Source organism: Lepidochelys kempii, chromosome 1 (genome assembly GCF_965140285.1).
Source record: "Lepidochelys kempii isolate rLepKem1 chromosome 1, rLepKem1.hap1, whole genome shotgun sequence".
NCBI classification, from domain to species: Eukaryota; Metazoa; Chordata; order Testudines; family Cheloniidae; genus Lepidochelys; species Lepidochelys kempii.
Window position 1 is genome coordinate 212263322 of NC_136380.1, and position 25168 is coordinate 212288489.

Genomic DNA, 25168 nt, shown 5'->3' on the forward strand with positions numbered 1-25168 from the left:
AGGCATTGCTTTGTGAGGCAAATAACATTACTGAGGTAGAGGAAGAGACTGAGCAGAGCAGAGCCAGCTGTGACTCACCTCATGGATGCTGGGGTATGGGATATACTCCTCTTCTCTCTGAAATCACAAGGGACTACAGAACTGAGGGAGCCTTTATAGTACCATCTTCACTTGGTGACCCAGGCTGCTTGTCCTCCACCGCCACTCCTCCCCATCCACTCCTACTTCTTTAGAGTATCTAGGTTAGGGTGCATTTCACAGCACACAGCATTATAACACACAAAAACTTCAGCAAATAAACTCCAGGGGCCAGATTCCACTCCCCTGCCCCAGCTGCACAGGGCACAGTGAGGGGAAAACAGAGTAATCAAATTGTGAGCCAGATTGAGGCAAATTAAGCCATGTGTGGCCTGACAGCCTTAGTCCCTTGTCCCATGCTGAGAAGAGTGCTGGATTAGTGCCATGTTGCTGCATAAAGGGACACCTGGGGATGGGGGAAAGTGTTTATGCAAGTGGGGTAGAGCAGAGTGCACTGGTATCACTCCTGCATTCTGGGAGCATGAGGTGTGTCACTTAAACCAGCCTGCAGATGGTCAAAGCTACACTCTAGGGTGTAGTTGAGGCTCTAAGGATGCTCTGTGAGATGGGGAAGGACTTTTCCACTCACCATTTGGAGAGCCTGTGATCCCTGATTAGAAGAGGTGACCCTGCTCCCAGATAGGGCAGCTCTATTCCGGCTCTCTGAACAGCACTATTACCAAATGAGTGAGTATGCTGATACTAAGGGGGCTCTGTGCCATGGAACAGTAGAGATAGATGCCTGCCAGAAGCCCATTTTCACAATGCTGGGCACACTGAACCTTCTCCCCATCTTTCCTCCGACACCATAAGACAGGGCCCCATGCAGTGAGGCTCCATTTTCTGACAGTGAGGGTGGCTGATCCACAACTGGAGGGGCTGCTGTGGCTGTGTAAGAGGATTGGGGGAGAACCTTATGTTAAGCCACTTTAATGTTCTTCTAGCCCCCCTCCCCCTTTAACCACGTTTGGCATTGACATGCCCCTCCATCCTACACACTTCCCACCCACCTTGCTTCCTTGTGGGTGATTTTGTTAGCTTACCAGGTTAGAGCACCAGAGCAGAGACAATAGAAAAAGAGAAAGATCTGAGCATTTGAAAAATGGGACCCAGTTCTTTGTAGGCCAATTTGGTGAGAGCCATGGACTTATTAGGAGGACCTGGTGAGATTTCAGGTTGACCAGCTGGCACCCACCCTAAGCCCTTACAGGTTCTGGACTCACGATGCTTACTGAAAGATATGAGACTCCGTATAAGTTTCTCTTATAAATGTTATTAAAACTCAAACTAAAATAAAAGCAAGGAAACATCTCACCAGAACTATGCTATAATTAATAATACTAAAGTGACTGATTGAATCTGCTTGGATTTTGAGAGGGTGTTTATTATATTTGCATCATATTGTTAGACCCTATTGTGCAACATCCCCAGAACCCTGTGATAGAAACACAGACTTGAGTTACAAATACTAGACTCCTCATCCCTCAAGGAGGCTGAGGAAGCCAGAGTGCAGGGCAAGCTGCAAGTAGAAACCCTTTATTTTCCATTCTCAATAATATATGAGGCACCAAAGACCTAACCTGACCTTGAGCGGAGTTGGGAGAGAACATCTTTGCTCATCCAGACGACTACCCTGGAAACACAGAGACAGAGATAGTAAAATCTCACAAAGCAGCAAGTCCGTTTTCTCTCCCCACTGCTTCACACCCCATGCCGAAGGTGGTGTATTTGATGACATCCTTCAAGGCCCCACCTTTTATCCACTGTTTTTGGAGATGTTGTGGGGGAGGTGTGACATTTATGATTAAAATATGACCATGTTGTTACCACCGTTATACAATTGCAACAAATCCTATACAAAGTATGCCATATAAGGTGTCAATGGAAAAGTTATGGTTTGCTGAATATGATTATCCTGTTTGTACGCGTGCATCATTTTTGTATCTGAAGTAATATTATGAATATTGACTATGTACCTGTATTTAAAATGTGTTTACTCCTGGGGTAACAGCCAAGTTTGCATCCAGTCTGGCCAGCTGTGATGGAGTAGGGAATATTAACCTGGTAATGTTGCATGGGAGTTTTACTAGTTTACTGTCTGCATTAATACTAGATGGTGGTGGGATATAAGAGTGTGACTTCACTGAGGGATGATACTTGACAGCCAGCACGTAACCTGAGCCCAGGAAGGGGTTGGAGCCAGGTGACACCTTCTGCCCAGGTAACTGGACAAAGGCTGACCGAGGAGCTGGGGTGTGTGGCTGGGTGAGACTGCTGGAGGGAGTTTCAGTTTGGAGCTGGCTGGGGAGACCGGATGGGGGAGGGAGGAGGGAAGGAGGCCCAGAACCTGGGTCTAGGCTCCCCACCCCCCAAGATGGACCTGACTGAGGGGTCCTGTTTTCTGTACCTACAAGCTCTGTTTTAGACTGTGTTCCTGTCATCTAATAAACCTTCTGTTTTACTGGCTGGCTGGCTGAGAGTCACAGTGAATCACAGGAAGTGAGGGGTGCAGGGCCCTGACTCCCCTACCCTCCGTGACACCAGCATATTGTGAAAGGATGATTCAAGTTGATGGCCTATCAAAGAACACTTAGCTGTCAGAATGGATATAGAAGAAGCTTGTCTCCACCCCATGGCCCTTCCTGAGTATGTTTTAGCTAGAATATGGGTAATGGATCCTGCTATCGAAGCATGCAAGGGCATGTGACTTGCTTACATGACCCTGGACTCCATCTTGTACTTGTACTTTTCCACAAACTAAGACTGAGAGCTTTTCCCTCCCCATGGGAGAAAGTATAAAAGGCCCTGGAAGAAACTCCATTTTGCCTCTTTCCTGCTCTGATCTCTGGACTATGGATTTACCCTAACAGGAGCATTCCAACCAATGGACTGAGGACCTTCCCATCTTTTGGAAGTTACTGGAGACTGTACAAGACAGCAGTTTATTCCATCACTGCTTCAGGCCTGATACACTCATTCCAAAATTCTTGTATGTATTTGATTCTTTTGACCATTTTAACTCTCTCCTCTTTCTTTTATAAATAAACCTTTAGATATTAGATACTAAAGGAATGGCAATAGCCTGATTATTGGGTAAGATCTGAGTTGGATATTGACCTAGCTGTGTGGCTGATCTCTTGGGATCTTTCTCACTTCTTGTTAAACAGTTTGGTGAAATGGAAGTTTACTTTTGTTACTGGCTTGGTATATGTTATGGAAGAATAACCATCAGTTTGGGGTGGACACCTTATTTCTCAGCAGTTTGTCCTGAATCTGGCATCCTCAGCTGTGACTGAGGCACAGTTACAGGAGGATCACAGGGAAGACTGTAGGTGGAGAGAAGGGTGATATGGGAGAGAAAAAGTTGACACTTGCCTGCCAAAAGGCCAGAAATTTGGGGTTTAAACTAACATGATCCCAACTTCCATCCCACAGAATTTAGAACTTCTGGTCAAAGAGCAGAGACATGTACTCCCAGCCAGCTTCTCTCACTTCTAACTCTCCAATCCCTCCACCTGCCTTTCTGCCCACTCCAAACAAATGGGAAAGGGGGAAAAGAAAGCCAAAGAATGGAATTCAAAACTTTCGTTCCTTTCTTACTTCCTCCTTCCCCACAAAACTTTGCCAGGCTGGCATCCCTTTGATGCAGAGACTGCCTCAGAGTTTAGAACCCTGATTCTCAGTTGAGAGAAGCAGCCAAAATTCGCTTTGGGGATTGAGACTCAGAGACTTTAAGGCCAGAAGGGACCATTGTGATAATCTATTCTGACCTCCTGCACATCACAGGCCAGAGAACCTCCCTCACTCACTGGGACAAGAACTGTCTTTTCCTTATGAAATGGACAGTCCCACCTTGCTCCCTTCCAGGTCATGGAATTAATCCATGTGCTACAGATAACAGACAACGGTTAGTTGAATATCACACACACAAGGAGCCAGAAGTAGACAATCCCAACATGGAGGTGAACTTCACATTTAAATCAGGCTCATAAACAGTAAAGTAATCCCTCAGAGTGGATCTCCAACTATCCCTGTTTTCCCCTCTTTGGCTGTATAAAGAAAGATGTAGCAGATAAAATCAAGCTCACACAGTTCTCAGGAGTGAGACAAAATATAACACTGGAAGTCAGAGGAGAAAAAAGAAAGTCTGCTGTAGCATTGACTGGCCACATAGTAGCACCAGAGAGGCATCAGTAACAGCCATGATAATGAATGATATTTCTCCAGCTCATGTTCAATTGAGACATACATAAATAGTTTCTTGTAGCACCCCCAAAGTTCTGGTGCTGTACAAACATATAGAAAAACACAGACCCTGCCCCCAAACTCCCACAACCTAAAAAGACAAACAGAAAAAAAGAAAGGGTGCACCAAAGTGCCAAAGTGTAGATGTTTCTGGGATAGGCCCGATTTTCCTTCTCTAGCCATCATTAGCTGACTGATTTCTTTTAGACATCACAGAAGGACTTTAGGAAGGACTTGACCATGGAGAAGAGAGTGGCTTTGAGGATGAGCTCCTGGAGGGTGCTCATGTACAAGGAGCAGTGTGGAAGAAGACATGGAGATGGTTGTGGGAGAAGCAGACAAATGAGATGCTGATGTTGACATCATTGCAGATGGGGTGAAGGTGGCACCATCAAAGATAAAGGCAGATGAGAAGGGAGGACAGGGTTATGCAGGCTCTTGAAAAGAAGGCTCATCTCATTTTGGTGACTGAAATCAGATTTACTTGCTTTTTACTCCTGTTAGCCTTCCAGAGCCAGCACAGCTCAGAGACCATGAGCTGAAGTTTATCCTATCTGTGCATTAGCCATGGAATTGGCTACCAAGTTCCACCTGTGCAAACTCATTGAAGACAGTGGAGTCACACAGGTATCACTCATGGCAGGGTATTCTGGCAGAATCTTTACTGCTAGTGATGATGTTTGAAATGGAAAAAAGCCTAGCTTCATTCTCAGATCCCAGAGGGAATTTTCAGTTATAAACAACATCATTTAACCTATAAACTGAGCACATCTAATAAGGTGTGGCCAAATTAATTTCCATCCAGAGTTACACTGAGATGACATTAAGACTGTAAAAGTACTCAACGATCAGGAAATGCCAAAGTTAAGGTTGGACATGCACCTTACCCCAGTGCACACATATTACATTACAAGCTTTAGTTACATATTCACATGCTATTTTTCATATAATATCATATACTACACTATTTTGGTACAGTCTCAGATACAATTTATAATATTTTGAATTCCTCTTTAATTGCACTAATTTAATTGTCATAACAGTCCAATTTATCTTTATAAACTTGGGCCCAAGGTGCCTGCTGATGGAAACAGATTTGGCTCCATTGATTTCAATTACATCTAGAAAAACTTTGGTCTTTACACCTTTTATTGACAGTTTCCCTCTCTCTACTGTGTACATTGTAATAATAGTCAGTCACAGCTATAAATTTCCTTTTCAACCGCCAGTAGAGCTGCTTCAAATATCTTTTAAAAGTGAAAAAAAAAATGCTGAAATTAGTTTTGTTTTGAAGGATTTCAAATGAACCCGTTTTCCATTTTTTTTTAAAGTTTATCTTCTGTTGTTTTGCTTTCTTTCTCTGTTAATTTTTTTTTAAAAATTCACTGTGGGATTTTCAACAGTGCCTATGTCCCTCACTTGTGCTCCCTAAATCTCTTGGGTGCTTTTGAAAATCCAAGCTTCAATTTTCAAAAACTAACTGGGGAAAAAGGAAAAGAGAAAAGAATGGGAAAAAACAAAAATGGAAAAATAGTAAATGAAAAATATTTTTTAAAAATCATGAGATATAGTGAAAACTTTCACAAAAAATGAAAATTTTGCTACATATTTTAATTTTAAAAAGGTAATTTTTCTATTAAAAAAGCTGTGTATTCAAAAATTTTGACCAGCTCTATCCAGCAGCATATCTTTCCTTAGTGCAATTCTGGGGATGAGGCAGTTAACTACAATGCTAATTTAGCTACACACATGCACAGTAGTCTTCATTACATGCAACAAAGAAGCTAATTTAGCTGCAAAAATCAGGTGGCCTATATATGCCAGCAAATTCTCACCAGCTTTCTGTGTGGTTATGTACAATCTTTGGCACATAAGTCTAAGAACAGTGGATGAAATCCCCTTCATAAGAAGGGCTGCACTCTAGGCAGCCATTAGTGTGCTAGGGTGCTCTCCTCCTACAGAGTTTAGGAGCCAGGCTGGAGGGGAACCCATACTTTATAATGTGCACTTGAGCTAGGCAAAGAGCTCTGCATGTCCTTCCAACACAGAGTTGCATAAGACCTTCACTCACGTACAGCATGTCCTTCCATAGCTATGAGAAAATCTTCTGCAAAGTGTACTGTGCCATTTTCAAATCTTTTCTCCCTGTACCTGGCTGAAGGAGGAATTAAACCTGTCCTCTCATATCCCCGGCAAGTGTTCTAACCACTACAATAAAAAGTATAAGGTGGGGAGCAGTCACCTCCACCTCCAGCCACTTTGTGTGGCAGAAGGCAGGCCCAGTTATGGACTGCTAATGGAGCTAGGCTCCTAAATCCAGCTTGTCAGGAGGCACTTGAGAGGCGTGGGACTTAGGACACACCCTTCTCTTTGGCATCTCCCATTGGCTTGCTTAGGCAATTCCCCATCTAGTGCGCTGGCATTTGTGAATCACATTCCGAGGTTCCTCTCTGTTTCCACGTATTGTACAGGTCCCTAAGGGCTTGTCTACATATATAGCACTGCTGCAGTACCTCTGGTGAAGACGCTCAATGCTGACGGGCATATGCCGATGGGAACTCTCACCTCCATGAAAGGTGATAGCTATGTCAGCAAAAGAAACTCTCCTGCCAACATAGTGCTGTCCACACCAGCATTTATGTCGGTGCAACTTATGTCGCTCAGGGGCGCAGCTTATTCGCAGCTTGTCATAAATTATGCCGACATAAGTTGTAGTGTACACATAGCCATAGACTATGTCTACACTGGCACTTTTGTTGCTAAAACTTTTGTCGCTCAGGGTTGTGAAAAAACACCCCGTTGAACAACAAAGGTTTTAGCAATGAAAAGTGCCGGTGTGGACAGCACTTCGGTGGCAGGAGCCGCACTCCCATCAACAAAGCTACCGCCTCTCGTTGCGGGTGGTTTTATTTAAAGAGTGGCCACACAGTGCAGCTTACAAAGGCGTGGCTGCAGCAGCACAACTGCACTGTTATAAGGTGCGCTGTGTGGACATAGCCTAACTCAGGCTTTGTGAATCACAATGTTGTTCCTATGATTTTCTAAATGCCTAAAAGTTAGGCATTACAACGCTTAGCCCTGGTCTACACTACAAACTTATGTCAGTATAACGACGTCGCTCAGGGATGTGGATTTTCCACACCTAAGAGTGACATAGTTATACCAACTGAACTTCCAGTATAGACAGCGCTGTGTTGATGGGAGAGCTTCCCCCGTCGACATAGCTACTGCCTCTCAGGGAGGTGGAGTACCTACACCGATGGGAAAGCATCTCCCGTCGGCATAGGTAGCATCTTCACGAAGTGATATAGTGGCGCAGCTGCACTGCTGCAAGTGTAGACAAGTCTTTAGAGTTACAATGCTTATGTCCCTTTCTGGATCCAGGCTACTATCAAAGTGCTGCATAATGCACTATTATTACTGAATATAGCTCAATACTTTGCACCTGGAAACACCATAAATATTATGTCAGTTTATGGGACAATTAATTTCCAATTTAACTTGTACTTTTCCATTTAGAAAAGGGCTGATAGCTGAAGGTCAGATTTTGCCACCTTTACTCACACTGAGTCATTCCTTACTCTGCAAATAATCCCAGTAACACTGTTCACAGAGTAAGGTGCTACTCGTCATGCATGAAGGTGGCAGAACCTGCCCCTTACAGCACAGAGGTGTATACATATAAATACTGCACACAACTTCTCACTCACTGAGGGCTAGCATGTACCTTTAGTTACAGTCCTGAGTATGGGGTGGCACATAGATGCAGGAGAAGCACTGGGAAGAGAAGCACAATTCTTCTCTGAATTCCTCTCTTCTATTGCAGCAGGGAGTTATTTATTATACTGTGTTTCAGTGTACAGCATCTTCTCCCTTATGGTCTAGCCAGCTCTACTGCCTAGGCAATTAGATTGTAAGCGCTTTCAGGCAGGGTCTGTCTTTTTGTTCTGTGTTTGTACAGCACCCAGCACATTGGGGTCATGATTTACAAATGGGGCTCCTAGGCACCATGGTAACACAAATTAATAATAAATTATAACATATGTGGGGGTGGAGCCACCCAGTCCCTTTCCCTCCCCTACTTGCAGGGAGTGTACTGGAAGTGCAACGCCTGTTCTCCCTGCTAATGCTGCACCAGCTAAGCAGTAGTCATTAGTATTCACTACCATCAATTTGATTTAGTTGGGGATTGGTCCTGCTTTGAGCAGGGGGTTGGACTAGATGACCTCCTGAGGTCCCTTCCAACCCTGATATTCTATGATTCTTTGATCAAGTAAAGGAGTTTCTCAAGGGACATCCTTCTAACACAGCCACCCTGATAGTCTATCTCAGTGAAGTACAGTGATCACCCTTAAAAATATATAAAGGGCAGAGTTAAGGTTTCACATTAGCTTTGGCATTTTCTGACATTTGAGTGCTGAACTCTGCACCGTTAGTGTTCTCTAAGGGACATATATTTGTATTTAAACTAATTGTGGGTGCACCCCCACATTGTTTGGGCCCCTGAACCTGAGGGAGTGACAGTGAAGCTACACTACCAGAGAGTTGGAAGGGGCTGGGTAGAGCCAAGAGAGTCAAGACTGGGAGAGCAGACCAGTCAGGACTGAAGGGCACAAGTGAAGCTGCTGTGAAGGTGCAGGGACAGGACAGGAATAGGAGCTAACAATGATCAGTTACCAGAAATTAAGGATCCCAAATACTGCTCCTCACCTGCATTTTTTCAATCATTTCAAACAAATCCACAGTCTGTGAAGAGAAAAGGATGACATAGAAAGAGATCTGACATTTCTATGAGAGAGAATGTCATCTGCAGTAACACCAGCTATGACAAAAATCACAAGGGTCCTCATGCTTCAGGGCAGAAATTATTCATCTGCTGAAGTCAGGAAAGGAGTCCCTCTCCCTACATGGATGGCACAGTACTGAACAACTCGCCAGGTGCATTGTTTTCACCTTGCACTGTTAAAGGCAGAATAACAGCCTGATCTGGTATTGGATTAGCCAGGATTCTGGACTAGATGGACCATTAGTTGCATCTGAGTGGCCAAGATAATGGCCTGCTCTGTTATGTCAAGAGACGGGAAGTTAAACTAGATGGACCAGTTTCTAGGGCACTCACTGAGAAATACATATCTGTGCCGACAATACACCTCCCCACCCCCCCGTTTGTAATGCACATTGCCTGCTTCTCTCCCCTGTTCTCAGATGCTCTAGGCATATTTCCATTCTGGACAGGGAGGATGCAGCTCCTTACCTTGTTGTGAACAGCAGGGGTAAGTGCAGCCTGGGGGTCCTGGACAGGAGAGTCTAGAATGTCACTAATGCAGCGCCCCACTTCATCAGATCTCCTGAAGGGAGACAATCACCATTAACCATTATAGCAGTGGTTCCCAAACTGGGGTTTGTGAACCCCTGGGAGTTCGCAGAACGTTACAGGGGGTTCACCAGAAAAATTTCACTAATGGCAGCCAGAGGACCCTGGGCATTGGAAGCAGCAAGTGGGACCCGGTTGCAGGGCAGACAGCCCGAGCTCCAGGGAGAGCGGAGCCGGGCAGTTGGGGCTGGCAGCCCAAGACCTACCTTTGTCAGCGGGGGAGCCGGCCGCCCGAACCCCAGTGCTCTGTGTAGGGCTGGCAGCCTGAGGCCCAGGGAGAGCGGGGCTGGGCAGTTGAGGCTGGCAGCCCAGGCTAGCAGCCCGAGCCCCAGCACTCAGCAGGACCTGCAGCCCGAGCTCAGTGGAGCTCAGTTGACTAGGGTGGTCAACGGGGTCCAGCAGCAGGAGTCCCACAGATTGCGGAGTGCCGAGTGTGGAGGAAATTTAAACTTAAATCCCTGGAAATATTTATTTTTAGGAAGGGGTTTATGAGATTTCACAATTTAGTGAAAGGGGTTCACGGACTGTTAAAGTTTGGGAACCACTGCCTTATAGCATCCAGGATGCCAATACTCATAACGGTCTCTCTCAAAAAGTGCCCGGGCCTCCCTTCTCACAGTCGCTGATCCCTCCTTCCCCACCCAGCAAGAGACTCCTGGTTCACTTATCCCCTGCACCCCTCTCAGATGTGCCTCTCCCCCACTCCCTGCCACTGGATCCCTCTCTCTGCCCACCTGCACCAGCTCCCCACAATTCCCTTTCCTGTGCTTATACATGGTCGGCCAAACCACTTCCCTGCTCTGGGCTCCTGATCCAATGGCTGGGTTGCAGTGACAAGATGGGTAGGTCCTAGATGGAACAAATGCTGGGAAGTGGGGAGGGTTTCCAACAGCGGGGACAGGACCCACTCTGGGATCAGGACTAGCCTCTGATCTATTAAAAACTGTCAGGTTCCCAGGAATCAGCCACCTTGAGACTGATCAGTATCTGAAGAGCTAAAAGCCCTTGGAGTCACTGATACCAGAACCTAAAGACAGACCCACTTGCTACAGCCTTGCTGCCAGACCCAGGGATGGGAATATGCCCGAGCCAGGGCAAGCAAAGAAGAAAAGCAGGGGTCAGAACGATCACTGCTAAGGGGGTGAGCATAGCAGAGCAGAGGAGGGTCTGCTGCCTTGTAAAGTTGCCAACTGTCACAAATTTATCATGATTTTGGCCCCTGCTACAGGCCATCTTGTGCTGATATGAAGAGCTGCAGTCATCATGCAATCTGGGGGAAGAAAAATCAAACAGCAACCCTAACGATGTCTAGCTGTCTAAGGGAAGCTGTACTATACTGCAAGCTCAGCTGACAGCATCCATAAGGTTTAGCCCCAGCACTGTTACTAGCAGCTGTTAGCATTTCTGTGCCATTCACAATACTTATTAAAGGCCAAAGTTGGTGAGGGAGAGAACTATTGTTTCACAGGTAACAGAGGCTACACAGTCAGAGCTGGGAATAGAAGCCAGGTCTCTAATGTAACAGTGTCCACTTTGTCATACAACGTTGCAGAAAGGACATGCAAAAGTAAGTAGTTATATAACTCATGCTAACACAGTGTGGCTCTGTGTCCCCCTCTAGTAGCTAAACCACACAGAGGTTTAGGACTCTCCTGCTATTTCCAAGCTAAGAGCTCTGTAAAAGGTTCATGCTTTAACACCAGTGGTCCCAGGTTCATACCGCACAGATGACCCAAACAGGGGTGGTGTTTGTTGTTACATTTCTCTATGCTGTCTGTAACCACCAGGGCACAAGCAGCTCTGAGGACCAAGAATCCTGATGCCCCACATTCTACTGCTGTCTCATGAGTACTGGTGCAACCCACTGGCAATGTGCATTTGGTGTCTGACTGTGGGCTGTTCCACATAGAGGGTAACGGCATGCTTCCCCCATTAGTTACTCCTATAGCTGAAGTAGAGGAGATCTGTGTTGTGCATCTGAAGGTTGAAACCCTACTAATGACACAAATGGGAGTAAAACAATATAAAAGTTACTCTAAAGAGTCTGGAGTAATTGTTGGTATGTCTATATGCAAACCACTGTAGTTAATTTGAATGTTGTGCTAATCATTTTATTTTTTATACTTGGTTAATGGGAGATGCTCCTTTAAGAACAGGGCCAGGCAAACAGCGAGATCTGAGACTGACAGCACAGTGGGGGCGATTTACACCGTGAGTCCAGAGAGCAGACGACTCTGCCTGTGTAAACTCCAAAAGAGATCAGAATTTCATTTAATAATCTCATCTCTCCAGAAAGAAGTCTCATTCTCAAAGATGCAAGATTAGTGCTTTTGCAAGAATGAATGCCTCAGTCCTTTGTAATGCAGTATAGACTCAGAACCTTCCACCTGCCGATCACCAGTTTGAATCCTTCCTTGCTCAACAAGGATTAAAAGTTGTTCCCATCTAATGGATCTTCAGTGGCCCCTCTATGAGATGAGTCTGGCTGAGTCCCAGTTACAAACTCATCACATCACAAACTCACCACCAGGCTTTGCACTCAGTTGTAAGCTCTTGGGGCCAGGGACTGTCCCTTACGGTGCAAATGGAAAATGCATAGCACAATCAGACCCCAGTTTTGCCTGGATCCTCTAGTAAGAGCTCCTTCAGCAAAATCACCTATCTTACTAAGCATCTGCCAGGGTTGGCAACAAGACAAACACATTGCAGGTGGGCAGGGGGAATTAATAAATAAATCAGAAGACAGGACAAAAATGGGACTTAAACTTTTAAAACAAATTTCATGATTTTTGGGAGACTGACTCATGAATTCTGAGCTTTGGGGCTTTGCAGTACTGCAGGCCCACAAGGAAGGACCATTTCTCTGCATATGTGTTTGTAGGAGAATAAAAAAAACTTCTACCCCCAACGAGCGGCATTAGCTTTGTTGGCAGGAGCGCTCTCAGAACAGAAAAACAGGAACCCCCCCCTAGAATTATTTTCACTATCTACTGCTTACATTTTAAATAGAAAAAGTAGCCAGGCAGTCCTGACCTGCAGCATGTGCTACTATTCCAGTCCTTCAATCTCCACATTCAGCCCTGAAATCCTGTGGAAGACCCTTTACAGCCCTCTCAGCTATCCATCTCCATATATACTCTGCCAGTGCTTCTCCATCCTGAAAATAAAACCTGCACATCCACTTTGACAGATGTCACAAGCCCTTTAATTGCCCATTCATAGGAGTGATTTGTTGCTCTCTGGAAGGGAAAGTATCCAAATCCTCATGAAATTATTCTCATAGGGGCTCATGGTTAAAGGGTGCATGTGGCTATCTTGAAGGCTCTTCGTGGGCTCAGGAGTCCAGCCCGGGGCAGAAACAACACTGTGTGACTTCAGGAACTAATCAAATGGCCATGAATAGCAAATTACAGATAACTTAATGTAATAGCCATGGCTAGTCGCTGGCAAGTGACCCTCTTAAGCTGAAGTATGTTCATGGGAACTGTTCCTTGAAACATTTAGAAGAATCACCAAATTCATAAGAATTTGGATCTGTCTGTAAGTAATTCACAGCCAGAAAACAGCTCTGAAGAAATCAAATAAAATGTTTGCTGAGGATCATTTGTCTTGACCTGCAGCAGCCCTTGCTATTCCAGTCCTGGGCCTCTCTCCAGTGCCCAGCTCTGCCAATCATGCTCTTCGGGGGTTTGGTGATCACATCCTAATCACAGCACCAGAGCATGTAGTAGCTGGAGCTTTGCATTCCCCACCACTGCATCACAGATTGATTCCTGAACTCCAAAGGAAAGAGAGCAAGATAAAGGTAGAGACAGTGAGAGTGTGCAGCTGCCAGTGATAAGGCTAACACTCTAGCTCAGTGGTTCTCAACCTATTTACCACTGTAGGCCTGTAGCAAAGGGACAACTCACCGGCGTGGCCCCTCCTGCTGGTCATCTTGGGAATTAGCTCAACTGCAGCTCCAGAATGCCCTCTGTTGGCCGGTGTCTTGCCTGTCTCAGGCCTTGTATCCCTCCCACATCCCAGTGTCCCTTACCCTGGGGTTCTGCCCACTGCAGTACCCCCACACTCTGGGTCTCCCCTCCCAGGAGAACCCCCAACCCTCTAAGCCCACCTTGCCTCAGTGGCTACTGCCAGTCATCATCTAGCTCCCTTTCTCTGGGGCAAACTGCAGTCTGTAATGGCCACTCATCATTGGCAAGGAGTTAGGACCAGCTGCCTCTGCCTGTTCCCAGGCTGCACCTTTATAGCCCCAGTACCTTTGTAGGCCTTCACCAAGGCCTGCAGCCTGGGGGTTTACCAGGCTGGAGCTCCCCAGCTCCCTTTGCCCTTTTCCCCAGCACTGCTCTGCTTCAGGTACCCTGCTCCCAGGCACTGTTCCCTCTAAGCTGTGCATGTGTGCGCACACACACATATCCTAAACCCCACACACAGCAAAACACCACACACACAAAAATTTGCACAGAAGAAATTTTTTGCACACATGTCAAAAATTAGAGAGAACATTGCTCCCAGACTGCTAGCCCTTACCATTCCAGGGCTAGAGTGAGACTCCTCACAGCTCCTGGTCCACAGTCCTCTTTATCCAGGCCAGCTGTGGCCTGATTATGCCAGCCACACCTGGGGCCAACTACCTCACCAGCCTCCCTCAGCTGTTCTTAATCCCTTTTACCTTGGAGTGGGGCAGCCACCTCACTACAAGGCCACATATGTGGCCCACAGTGTGTTATGTGGACTGCATCCAATATTACCTGTATGGCCCTGAGGATGTCATATGGGCTGCAGCGCTGTGCTGATTGGACCTCAAGCGGCCTACAAACCACAGGTTGAGAACCACTGTGTCCTCATTCTTTGTCTAGGATTTCCTTTAAATGCCTCAGCCTCCTTTTGCCTCAGGAACAGACAGAGAAGGCCTATTGGGTCACCTGGCCAACTGGCTAAACACTCACTCCAAGCTCTGTCCGTCATTTGGTCCACATCTATGGTCCATGCTCTTCAGGCACACCAGGTGTTACACTGTTCTGCTCTGGAAGGAGAAGTCCTGAGGAAAATGCACCTAACCTCAAACACCCATCGCCATCTCCAGAAACATCAGAACTGCGTCTCCTTCTAAGGGGAGGGAGGGAGGGAGGAGGGAAGATATTGAAGTCTCAGCCTTTGAAGGAGAGCTCATCCTGAAGAAAACAATCAGTCACTCCCCCACTCTAGCCCACAATCCACACAGGCCTGGGAAAGCCCTCTCTCTGCTGGAGAAAGGAGAGGAAGTTGTCCCAATATCAGAAGGATGGAGATAAGGTTGGGGTGATGGAGCAGAGATGCATATGTGAATTTCCCTGGAGGTTTCCCTCTCTAGTTTTAACCTACTCCCAAAGCTTTGCCAGCGTTCTGGTAGGAAGAGGCTGCATAATACAAGGTCCGTGAGAGGGAGCCAGGGGCTGGTACAGGTACATACCCTCCATAGGCTCCGAAGGTGAAACTGCGCTTCCGAGAAAACATTCTCTACTCTTCTCTCTGCTAAAGGTGGATTCCTGGCTCTCCTGCTTGCCAGCTTCCTCTCCTCCCGTCTCGGCATGCAGCTGGGCACAGACTCACCTCCCCATCTCTAGAGGGCACAGGCTTCCTCCTTTGCCCCCCCAAGTCCCAACCCCCACCTACTTCTCTTTCCCGAGACACACTTCAAATGAGAGAAAGGAAAGAGCTGCTCACAGCTAGGGCCGAGCATGAGCCACATGAGGGCAGGAAGCTCCCAGGGAGACACTGCAGGACACACTGTGAGCAGCAGAGATTGAAAGTGGCAGAGAGAGATTGAGAGACTGAGAAACAGGATGCAGGGAGAGAGCAGAAGTTAATGTGAGACGTGGGTACTGTTCCTTCTCCATGGCTTGGAAAGCTCAGCTCTCTCCGCACATCCTCTCCTGCCAGGCTGTTGAGATGAGGACCTCCAGGAAGGGGAATCTCAGGTGGGAGCAAGAGAGGGACCTGATGATTGGCTGAAGCGTTTCAGGGGTTCCCAGAATTTTCTGCCAGTGGGTAAAGTAGCAGCTGAACCTGAGAAGGGAAGAAGAGTCCCCTATTTACCTCCCCTCTTCTAAAGTAGGGTCTGTCCCCCCAACCAGCTTGCCATACCCTACAGGAAGAGAGGGTCACAGGAGCAATCCCGTACTGCCTCCCATTCCCTACACAGGGAGGAAAAGGCTATACCAACCCCTTCTAGCTCTACCCCCTCTAGGCAGTAAATAATACATAATGCAGAGACTTGCCATAAAATCTCTCTTGTGAAATGTCTAGCCGTTGGAGTGTGCAAGCTATTGCATGGGGCATTTCAAACCTTTGGGGGAACAGAATCCCCCAGGCCTATCCACATTTCTTTGCTTTCACATCAGTATAGATTCTCCATCCTGGCACTACCCCCCACCCCACAGACATACACACAAAGTTGTGTTTACCTGTCTGTGGCCCTGCTGCTTGGGGACTTGGAGCCCTTTCAGATACATTTCCTCTCTGCCCCCATCTCTTCCCCTTGCTATGTGAGTCCCAATGCCACAAAATGATGTAATGCTCTGTCACCACATAACATCAAGACCTGTGACAGCAGCCACTACAGCTGGTGAGCTCCCTCGTTCATCTTGAGCTACTTTAATCACTGGGGGAGAAAGAGAAAGAAAGAGAGAGTGGCAAAGAGTGAAAGGAGAGACAGAGAAAAAGAGAACAAAAAGGGAGACAAACGGAGATGGGAGGAGGAGCCGTAAAGAAAAGAAAGTCACAGAGGGGTAGGAAGGAGCAGAGGAAATGAGAAGGTAGGAGAGAGTATAGCCGCATATACTATACAGGAAATACCAGATATAGATGGGGTAGAAAGAAAGAAAGAAAAGATGAGAGGGGTGGTATAATGCCTGTTGGGGACATGAGTGTGGGAATGCTGTTCTACTGCCTCCAGAATGTTCTTGTCATGAAAGGCCAATGGAATTGCAAGTGACCTGGCTGTGCATCATTGTCCAGATCAAGCACAGATCTCCCCACAAGCAACTCCCATCTCATAATGCTGGAAACATACAGAGAAGAGAGGGCAAAACAAGTGACGAAAGCTAGCTAGTGTGCCTTCCCAACACTTCAGAGCTGAACCTGAGGCATCACATACAATGAGGAGCTGAATAGGCTGGCTGGAAGCTTTAGGACCCATCAAGAATAGATCATGGCTGTGCTCTCTGTCCCTCCATCTCTGTTGCTGGGGAATGAGAGGAACAGTGTACTCACAATTACGGGAATTTCTGAGTGGGAAGGGGAGATTAGCTAAACTAGAACAAAAAGGGAGCATATGGGAAATGAAATTTGGACAGGTGAAGGGTCTTGTACTCTGAGAAGTCCCTCAGGGGGAGTGTAGGTTAGAGCTCTCTTATTACTGGTTCTCTAGGTAGGTTAGGCCTGGCTTTCATTTCACTGAATCACAACTTTACAGAACCAAAGTACACACCCCAATATACAACTGAAAAACAGCTCCCTCTGCAACTCAGCACCCACAGGTCCCCAGCACACAATCTAGTTACAAACAGCCTCTCTCCTCAAACAAGCCTCACTTCAACATGTAGTCACAACTCCCTGGCACTCGCTGTCCCTCAGTATACTACTAATCCACAACCACTCTTAACAACCGCTGCCCTCAACTTGCACTCAAGACAAAAATTGCCTGTGGGTATGCACTGAATAAAATGATGCCACCTGACTGTATGGGCACATGCATCCAGTTGTGTGAATGGGTATGTTTCAGGATGTATGGTCAGCGTGTTAGGTCATTCATTCTGAATATGTATAGGTTTGAGCTGGAAAGGTTTGGATTTAGTCTAACACAAATTGATCTCGGCACCATCAGTCTATTAATTTAGTCACTGTAAGCACGTCTGACAGAGACATTAGCTCACAGAAGGGAATGCATACACAGGAACACACAGGCACAGGCAGTCACACAAACATAACCCCTCAGATTGTAAACTCGTCCGCACAGAAACTGTCTCCCTCTGGATTTATTAATACTGCACAACCTTAATAAATCAGCAAACAGGTTCACAAGTGCAGCCACACACACACACACAGCAACACACAAAGCCACATCTGCACACAGTTGCACACAAGCATGTACACACCAACGCAGACACACACACACCAACACACACAGTCCCCAGTTCCAGATGTGCACAGGTGGCACCTCCCACAGTCCATCTGGGTTCAAGATTTGATGCCATGAGGTTGGCAGGATAAAGGTGAGGTCCCTCAGACAAACCCCTTTAACCCCACTCCCTCTCCGCCTGTCCAGTGTCTCTGTCTCAATCCCTCTCCACATAGCCTACCACGTACTCTGCCTCTGGCCAACCATCCCTGCCTCTCTGCGCACTGCATTACAGCACACTTTCTTTACAAAATACCCCAGAGCCACCTCCCCCTTGTAACTGAAACTCCCTTAGTCAGGCTCCGTTCCCTGCACCCGTGTCAGCCCCCTGCCCAGCTGCCTCTGCCCCCCCGGATCACAAAACACATTTAATTGGCATTGCAGGAGGGGAGAGAATGAAGAGCAGCTGCGCCCCCCTACCTGAGCTAAGCTCTCTCATCCCCGGCTGATGAGCGGATGGAGACACAGGGAGTCCAGCTGCTCCCGCATACGCTCCCCCCTCCTCGCGCTATCAATTATTCAAGTAGGTTGCAGTGTCTTCTTCCTCTTGCTTTCTCTGTCTTGCCCTCCCCTTCCGCTGCCCCCACCTGCGGAGAGAGGGAGTAGAGCGGTCACACTCCACACCAAAGAGATCCTCCTTCAGGGGAAGAGCCCCGCCTGCTGTGCTCTTATACCGGGAACGTGGATCCTAGGGAAAGGGGTCAGTTTGGGGACTGGTCTTGCAAACCTTCCAGGGTTGTGCTGGAGTCTCCAGGAACTAATCTGTATTTAAAGATTATGTCGTGTGATAGAACCACCAGGAATATGTCCAACCAAAACTAGCAACCCTATCAGGAACTGGTGTATTCACAAGGCAGGTACAGCACTGGCAGTGGTACCTTCCCACAGGCACCCTGGCCCCTGCCAGCACCATAACCCCAGCCCTATAGAAATGACTCAGGGTTTGTTTTTTTTTTTGGCGGGGGGTGCGGGTGGAAGGGGTGCTTGTCTCTGTGTCCCACTCAATCATAGTCTGATTAGTGTCAATTGCAGTGAATTTGGTACATAGATTGACTGAAAACCCAGCTCATTTCATGTGGTGGCCAAGGAACAGAGACTAACTACTTACAGTTAATAGTAGCGTGAAACTTGTGCCCTATAGGTGAAAAGCTCTGTACCCATTGATTTCACTCCCCCATCTAAGACAGGCAGCCCCCCTCCCCCCCCATGGTAGGGCTGTATTGTAACTGCTTCAGTAGAGGGGAAGGGCTCTGTATTCCCTTCCCATGAGCCAACCAGTCCTCCTGACCATTTCCCCATTGAAGTAAGCTGGATTTACCAAGATCTCATCTCACACCCCATGCTATAGGTCAGAAGTTGCCCTCAGTGTCTAGACTGAGATATTCCTTTATTGCTAAGCTCTAATTAAAAGATGTGGCTTGGTCCCACAACATGAGCCAGAAGAGGATGAAGCCCTATACCTCCTCTTAAGTATTTGTGTAAGTGGGGTGGGGGCTCCTTGAGGAGCCTCTGTGCTCTGATCAAAGACTAAATGAATAACTTAAATTGGTCTAGAAAGGCACTAAGCCCCAGTTCCTCAAAGGTATTTAAGTGCCTAAACCCCATCGATTCCAATGGAAGTTAGGCACCTAAATACCTCTGAGAATCTGAGCCTTGGAGCTCAAGCTCACCGAATGGGCTTTGATTAGGGTACAGCCAGTTAACAAAACCTCTCCTTACACACCATCCCACCCTACTACCTCCACTGAAAATGATTTAACTGGGAATTGGTCCTGCTTCGAGCAGGGGGTTGGACTAGATGACCTTCTGGGGTCCCTTCCAACCCTGATATTCTATGATTCTATGACAGACTGGGTGTGAGAGTGGCACAAATCACACACTCTGGGATTGAGACAGATTCCCATCACTCTCATTCCAACAATTACTGGATCAGGAGAAAGAAAATCAGGGGATGAGGGGTAGAATGGAGGCAGGCAACAGCAGGGGGCTGAGACGCATGTAGGCAGATTGAAGAGGAGGCAGGATGTGGAAAGACGTGTATTATACTTACTACATCCCAACTCAAGTGATTTTATTTTAGCTTTCCATACAAATTGCCTTTTGGGCTATGATAAAAGCAGGAGAAAATGTGACTCAAAAAGGCCATTTTGGAGAATATTAATGAGGCAGTGAACATCAATAAGGGGGATCAGCTGGGATGGGTTGACTCTGTGTTTATGGTGAGTGGAATATCGTTCACTGTAGTAGAGGATACAGAACATCTGCAGCTCAGATGTAGGCTATCAGGGATCTAATGAAGGTAGCAGTTAGTCTGCAAAATTTTTATTCCTGGTGTTGATTATGTGTGAGAAGCAAAGATCCCAGCTTGAGTCTCAAAGCCCAGAATCACAGAAATGGAGGGCTGGAAGGGACCACAAGAGGTCCTCAAGTCCAGCCCCCTGCACTGAGGTAGGACCAAGGAAACCTAGACCATCCCTGACAGTCTGCCCAACTGTTCTTAAAAACTTCCAGTGACAGGTATTTCACAACCTCCCCTGGAAGCCTGTTCCAGAGCTTAACTATCCTTATGGTTAGAAAATTTTCATAATATTTAACCTAAATCTCCCTTGCAGCACATTAAGCCCATTATTTCTTGTCCTACCTTCAGTGGACATGGCAAACTACTGATCACCATCCTCTTTATAACAGCCCTTAACATATTTGAAGCCTGTTATCAGGTCCCCCCTCCGTCTTCTTTTCTCCAAACTAAACATCCCCAGTTAATTTAACCTTTCCTCATAGATCAGGTTTTCTAAACCTTTTATCATCTTTATTGTTCTCCTCTGGGCTCTCTCCCATTTGTCCACATCTTTCCTAAAGCATGGAGACCAGAACTGTACATAGTACTCTGGCTGAGGCCTCACCAATGCTGAGTAGAGCAGGACAATTACCTTTAGAGTCTTATATACAACACTCTTGTTAATACACTCTGCAATTATATTAGCTTTTTTCACAGCTGCATCACATTGTTGACTTATATTCAAATTATGATCCACTATAATCCCCAGATCCTTGTCAGCAGCATTACCATGTAGACAGTTATTCACCATTTTGTATTTGTGCATTTGATTTTTCTTTCCTAAGGATATGTCTATACTATGGAATTAGGTCAAATTTATAGAAGTCAATTTTTAAAGAAGTGATTTTATACAGTCGTATGTGTCCCCACTAAGCGCATTAAGTCGGCGGAGTGCGTCAACTTTCACAGCATTGCACTGTGGGTAGCTATTGGAATTCTGGGTTAAGCTCCCAATGCCTGATGGGGCAAAAACATTGTCGCGGGTGGTTTTGGGTACATGTCATCAGTCGTCCCTCCCTCTGTGAAAGCAATGGCAGACAACTGTTTCGCGCCTTTTTTCCGCTGCAACTCTGTTCTCCTGGTGCCACCTCGCAGGTCCTCTATATGACCACCGCTTCCATTGCAACTCTGCTCTCCTGGTGCCACCTCGCAGGTCCTCTATATGACCACTGCTTCTATTGCAACTCTGCTCTCCTGCTCTTGTCTTGCCATACCATGGCAAGTGTGCAGCCCTCTCAGGTCAGCTCACTGACACCACTGCTGTTGTGTCCTGGTGCTGCTGGCAGTAGGTCTGCAAAACTGGTCATCCAACCACCGCTTCCGCTGTAACTCTGCTCTCCTGTTCTTGTCTTGATAGCGAATTTCTCCATGTCGGCTGTCATGGGCTCCCACTTCTGCTGCAACTCTGCTCTCCTGCTCTCATGAATCCACCTCGCGGGTCCTCTCGTTGTTCTCTATAAATATCTATTCTAGTGGCATCTGTCGTCAGCCACCGCTTCTGCTGCAACTCTGCTCTCCTGCTGTCCTGCAGACGCCATACCACGGCAAGCATGGAGCCCGCTCAGATCACCACGGCAGTTATAAGCATTGTAAACACCTTGCGCATTATCCTGCAGTATGTTCAGAACCAGAACCTGCAAAGGCAGGCAAGGAGGCGACGGCAGCATGGTGACAAGAGTGATGAGGACATAGACACAGACTTCTCTCAAAGTATCATGCCCTGGAACACTGATTCTGGGCCTGGGAAACAAGCACAGACTGGTGGGACTGCCTCGTGTTGCAGATTTGGGATGATTCCCAGTGGCTGCAAAACTTTCACATCCGTAAGGGCACTTTCATGGAATTTTGTGACTTGCTTTCCCCTGCCCTGAAGTGCAAGAATACCAAGATGAGAGCAGCCCTCACAGTTGAGAAGCGAGTGGCGATAGCCCTGTGGAAGCTTGCAATGCCAGACAGCTACCGGTCAGTTGGGAATCAATTTGGAGTGGGCAAATCTACTGTGGGGGCTGCTGTCATCCAAGTAGCCAATGCAATCACTGAGCTGCTGCTATCAAGGGTAGTGACACTGGGAAATGTGCAGGTCATAGTGGATGGCTTTGTTGCAATGGGATTCCCTAACTGTGGTGGGGCAATAGACAGAACGCATATCCCTATCTTGGGACCAGACCACCCTGGCAGCCAGTACATAAACCGAAAGGAGTACTTTTCAATGGTGCTGCAAGCACTGGTGGATCACAAGGGACGTTTCACCAGCATCAATGTGGGATGGCCGAGAAAGGTATATGACGCTTGCAACTTCAGGAACTCTGGTCTATCTGAACAGCTGCAGCAAGGGACTTACTTTCCAGACCAGAAAATAACCCTTGGGGATGTTGAAATACTTATAGTTATCCTTGGGGACCCAGCCTACCCCTTAATGCCCTGGCTCATGAAGCCGTACACAGGCACCCTGGACAGTAGTCAGGAGGTGTTCAACTATAGGCTGAGCAAGTGCAGAATGGTGGTAGAATGTGCATTTGGATGTTTAAAAGCACGCTAGCACAGTTTACTGACTCGGTTAGACCTCAGCAAAACCAATATTCCCATTATTATTACTGCTTGCTGTGTGCTCCACAGTATCTGTGAGAGTAAGGAGGAGATGTTTACAGTGGGGTGGGAGGTTGAGGCAAATCACTTGGCCGCTGATTATGCGCAACCAGACACCAGGGTGATTAGAAGAGCACAGCAGGGCACGCTGTGCATCAGAGAACCTTTGAAAACAAGTTTCATGACTGGCCAGGCTACGGTGTGACAGTTCTGTTTGTTTTTCCTTGATGAAAACCCACCCCCTTGGTTCGCTCTACTTCCCTGTAAGCCAACCAACCTCCCCCCTTCGATCACCACTTGCAGAGGCAATAAAGTCATTGATGAATTAATAAAGAATGCATGAATTTGAAACAACACACGAATAGGGGGATAACTGCCAAGGTAGCCCGGAAGGGTTGGGGGAGGAGGGAAGGACAAGGCCACACTGCGCTTCAAAACTTATTGAATGCCAGCCTTCTGTTTCTTGGGCAGTCCTCTGGGGTGGAGTGGTTGGGTGCCTGGAGCACCCCTCCTCCCCCCGCGTTCTTGGGCATCTGGGTGAGGAGGCTATGGAACTTGGGGAGGAAGGTGGGTGGTTACACAGGGGCTTCAGCGGTGGTCTGTGCTCCTGCTGCCTTTCCTGCAGCTCAACCATATGCCAGAGCATATCAGTTTGATCCTCCAGTAGTCTCAGCATTGCATCCTGCCACCTCTCCTCTTGCTTGTCCCTCCTGTCCTTGCATTCATTTTGTGCTTTCCTGGACTCTGACATTGCTTGCCTCCATTCATTTTGCTGAGCTCTTTCAGTGCGGGAGGACTGCATGAGCTCAGAGAACAGTTCTCATCGTGAGTGCATTTTTTTTGCCTTCTTATCTGCACTCGCCTCTGGGATGGAGATGATAGGGGGAGCATTGAAACATTTGCAGCTGCGGGAGGAAAAAAAGAGAGAGTAGTATTTAAAAAGAGACATTTTAGAGAACAATGGGTAAATTCTTTTATGGTGAACCAAGCTGTTAACATTACATAGTACATGTGCTTTCTGTACAGGGTCGCATTTTGCCTCTTATATTGAGGGCCTGCCGGTTTGGTGTGAGAGATCACACACGCAGGGCCGGGCAACAGAATTCGGCTTGCAGGCAGCCATGGTAAGCCACAGTCTTTTGGCTTCTTTAACCTTCATAAAATGTGGTAATGGTTTCAAAGGTGTGACTCTGAACCACAGTCTAGTTCTTTTCAGCCATAGGCAAACAGCTCAGCAGGAACGGCCACCTCTGAATGTCCCCTTAATAAAATTCCCCTATTTCAACCAGATGACCATGAATGAAACCACTCTCCTGAGGCTAACACAGAGAGATAAAGAATTGATGTTGCTTGAATGCCAGCAAACACCGGGACCATACGCTGCCATGCTTTGCTATGCAAAGATTCCAGGCTACGTGCTACTGGCCTGGCGTGGTTAAGTGTCCTACCATGGAGGATGGAATAAGGCTGCCCGAAAACTGCAGCCCCTCCTTTTAAATGGCCAACCCATTTTAAATGGGTAATCCAACGGGGGCTTGGTATGGGAAATGAGGGCACTGCTGTTTCTGAATGCCCACACAGGCTGCCAAGCACCAAAAGAAATGGTGCTATGGCATACAATTCCTGCATCATTTCAAGCTGAGTTGACTTGTCCATGCAATAGCTGACACACTGTGTTATACCACTCTACATAGCGGTAAGAATTCTTCAAGTCACATAGAGGCCTCTGTTTGGTTGATACCAAAGATATCATCAACGGAGTACTGAAAGAATCCAGTGGCTAAAGAGCCTAATGCAATGGTGACTGACTGCCACAAAGAGGGCCTCGCTCCTGTGGGTAGGCCTCTCCATCTCATCACAGAGATGCTGGATAGTTCAGAGGTGAGCTCCAAGGAAGAAGTAATGTATGTGCCAATCCTGCATCTGGTGCAGATTACTTTCTCCTCCACCCTGGCTTGGCTCTGGACTTCCTGTTTGCTGCTTTGGATGTCACCAGCCATTGTAGTGTGGACAAGGAAGTTAATTAAACAGGAGCTAATTTTTAAAATATGTTATTGGGAATGTAAATTTATTTGGAATTTGAATCTACACATGAGTTTCAGATTTGGGTGCTTAAAGTTAATCACCTCCATCGGTATTTTGGCAACCAAATACTAGTTCTAGGCCCCTAAGTACTGATTTTGGCAGCTGAAGCCCTATTTAGGTGCCTAAATCAGCATGTAGGTACATCCTATTGGTATTTAGAAGACACCATGGTCCAGCCTCGATTGGGAAGTACTGCAACTACTCCAGTTGTGTCCAGTGACAATGGACCACTCAAGGGCATTGACAAATTTCATTTCACTAGATGGCATGATTAACAATAACATTATGAAGTGCATAGATA

At 46.9% G+C, this 25168-nt stretch overlaps 1 protein-coding gene across 11 annotated transcripts in view; it reads right to left on the reverse strand.

Annotated features, from left to right (window-relative positions):
* Positions 1-18418, reverse strand: part of LOC140898491 (rap1 GTPase-activating protein 1) — a 63521-nt gene extending 45103 nt beyond the window's left edge. For 3 of the 11 annotated variants that reach the window (XM_073312349.2, XM_073312321.2, XM_073312302.2), the window contains exons 1-5: positions 14647-14789; positions 9578-9671; positions 9034-9069; positions 1664-1711; positions 79-117 (exon numbers count right to left, since the gene is read on the reverse strand). In XM_073312349.2, the coding sequence (XP_073168450.1) occupies positions 79-117; positions 1664-1711; positions 9034-9069; positions 9578-9671; positions 14647-14687 (258 nt within the window). In that variant the 5' untranslated portion in view covers positions 14688-14789. Of the gene's footprint in view, positions 1-78; positions 118-1663; positions 1712-9033; positions 9070-9577; positions 9672-13608; positions 13757-14646; positions 14791-18278 lie in introns of those variants that run through there. The other 8 variants (XR_012155003.2, XM_073312312.2, XM_073312382.2 and 5 more) reach the window with 7 other exon arrangements.
* Positions 18419-25168: the final 6750 nt, after the last annotated feature.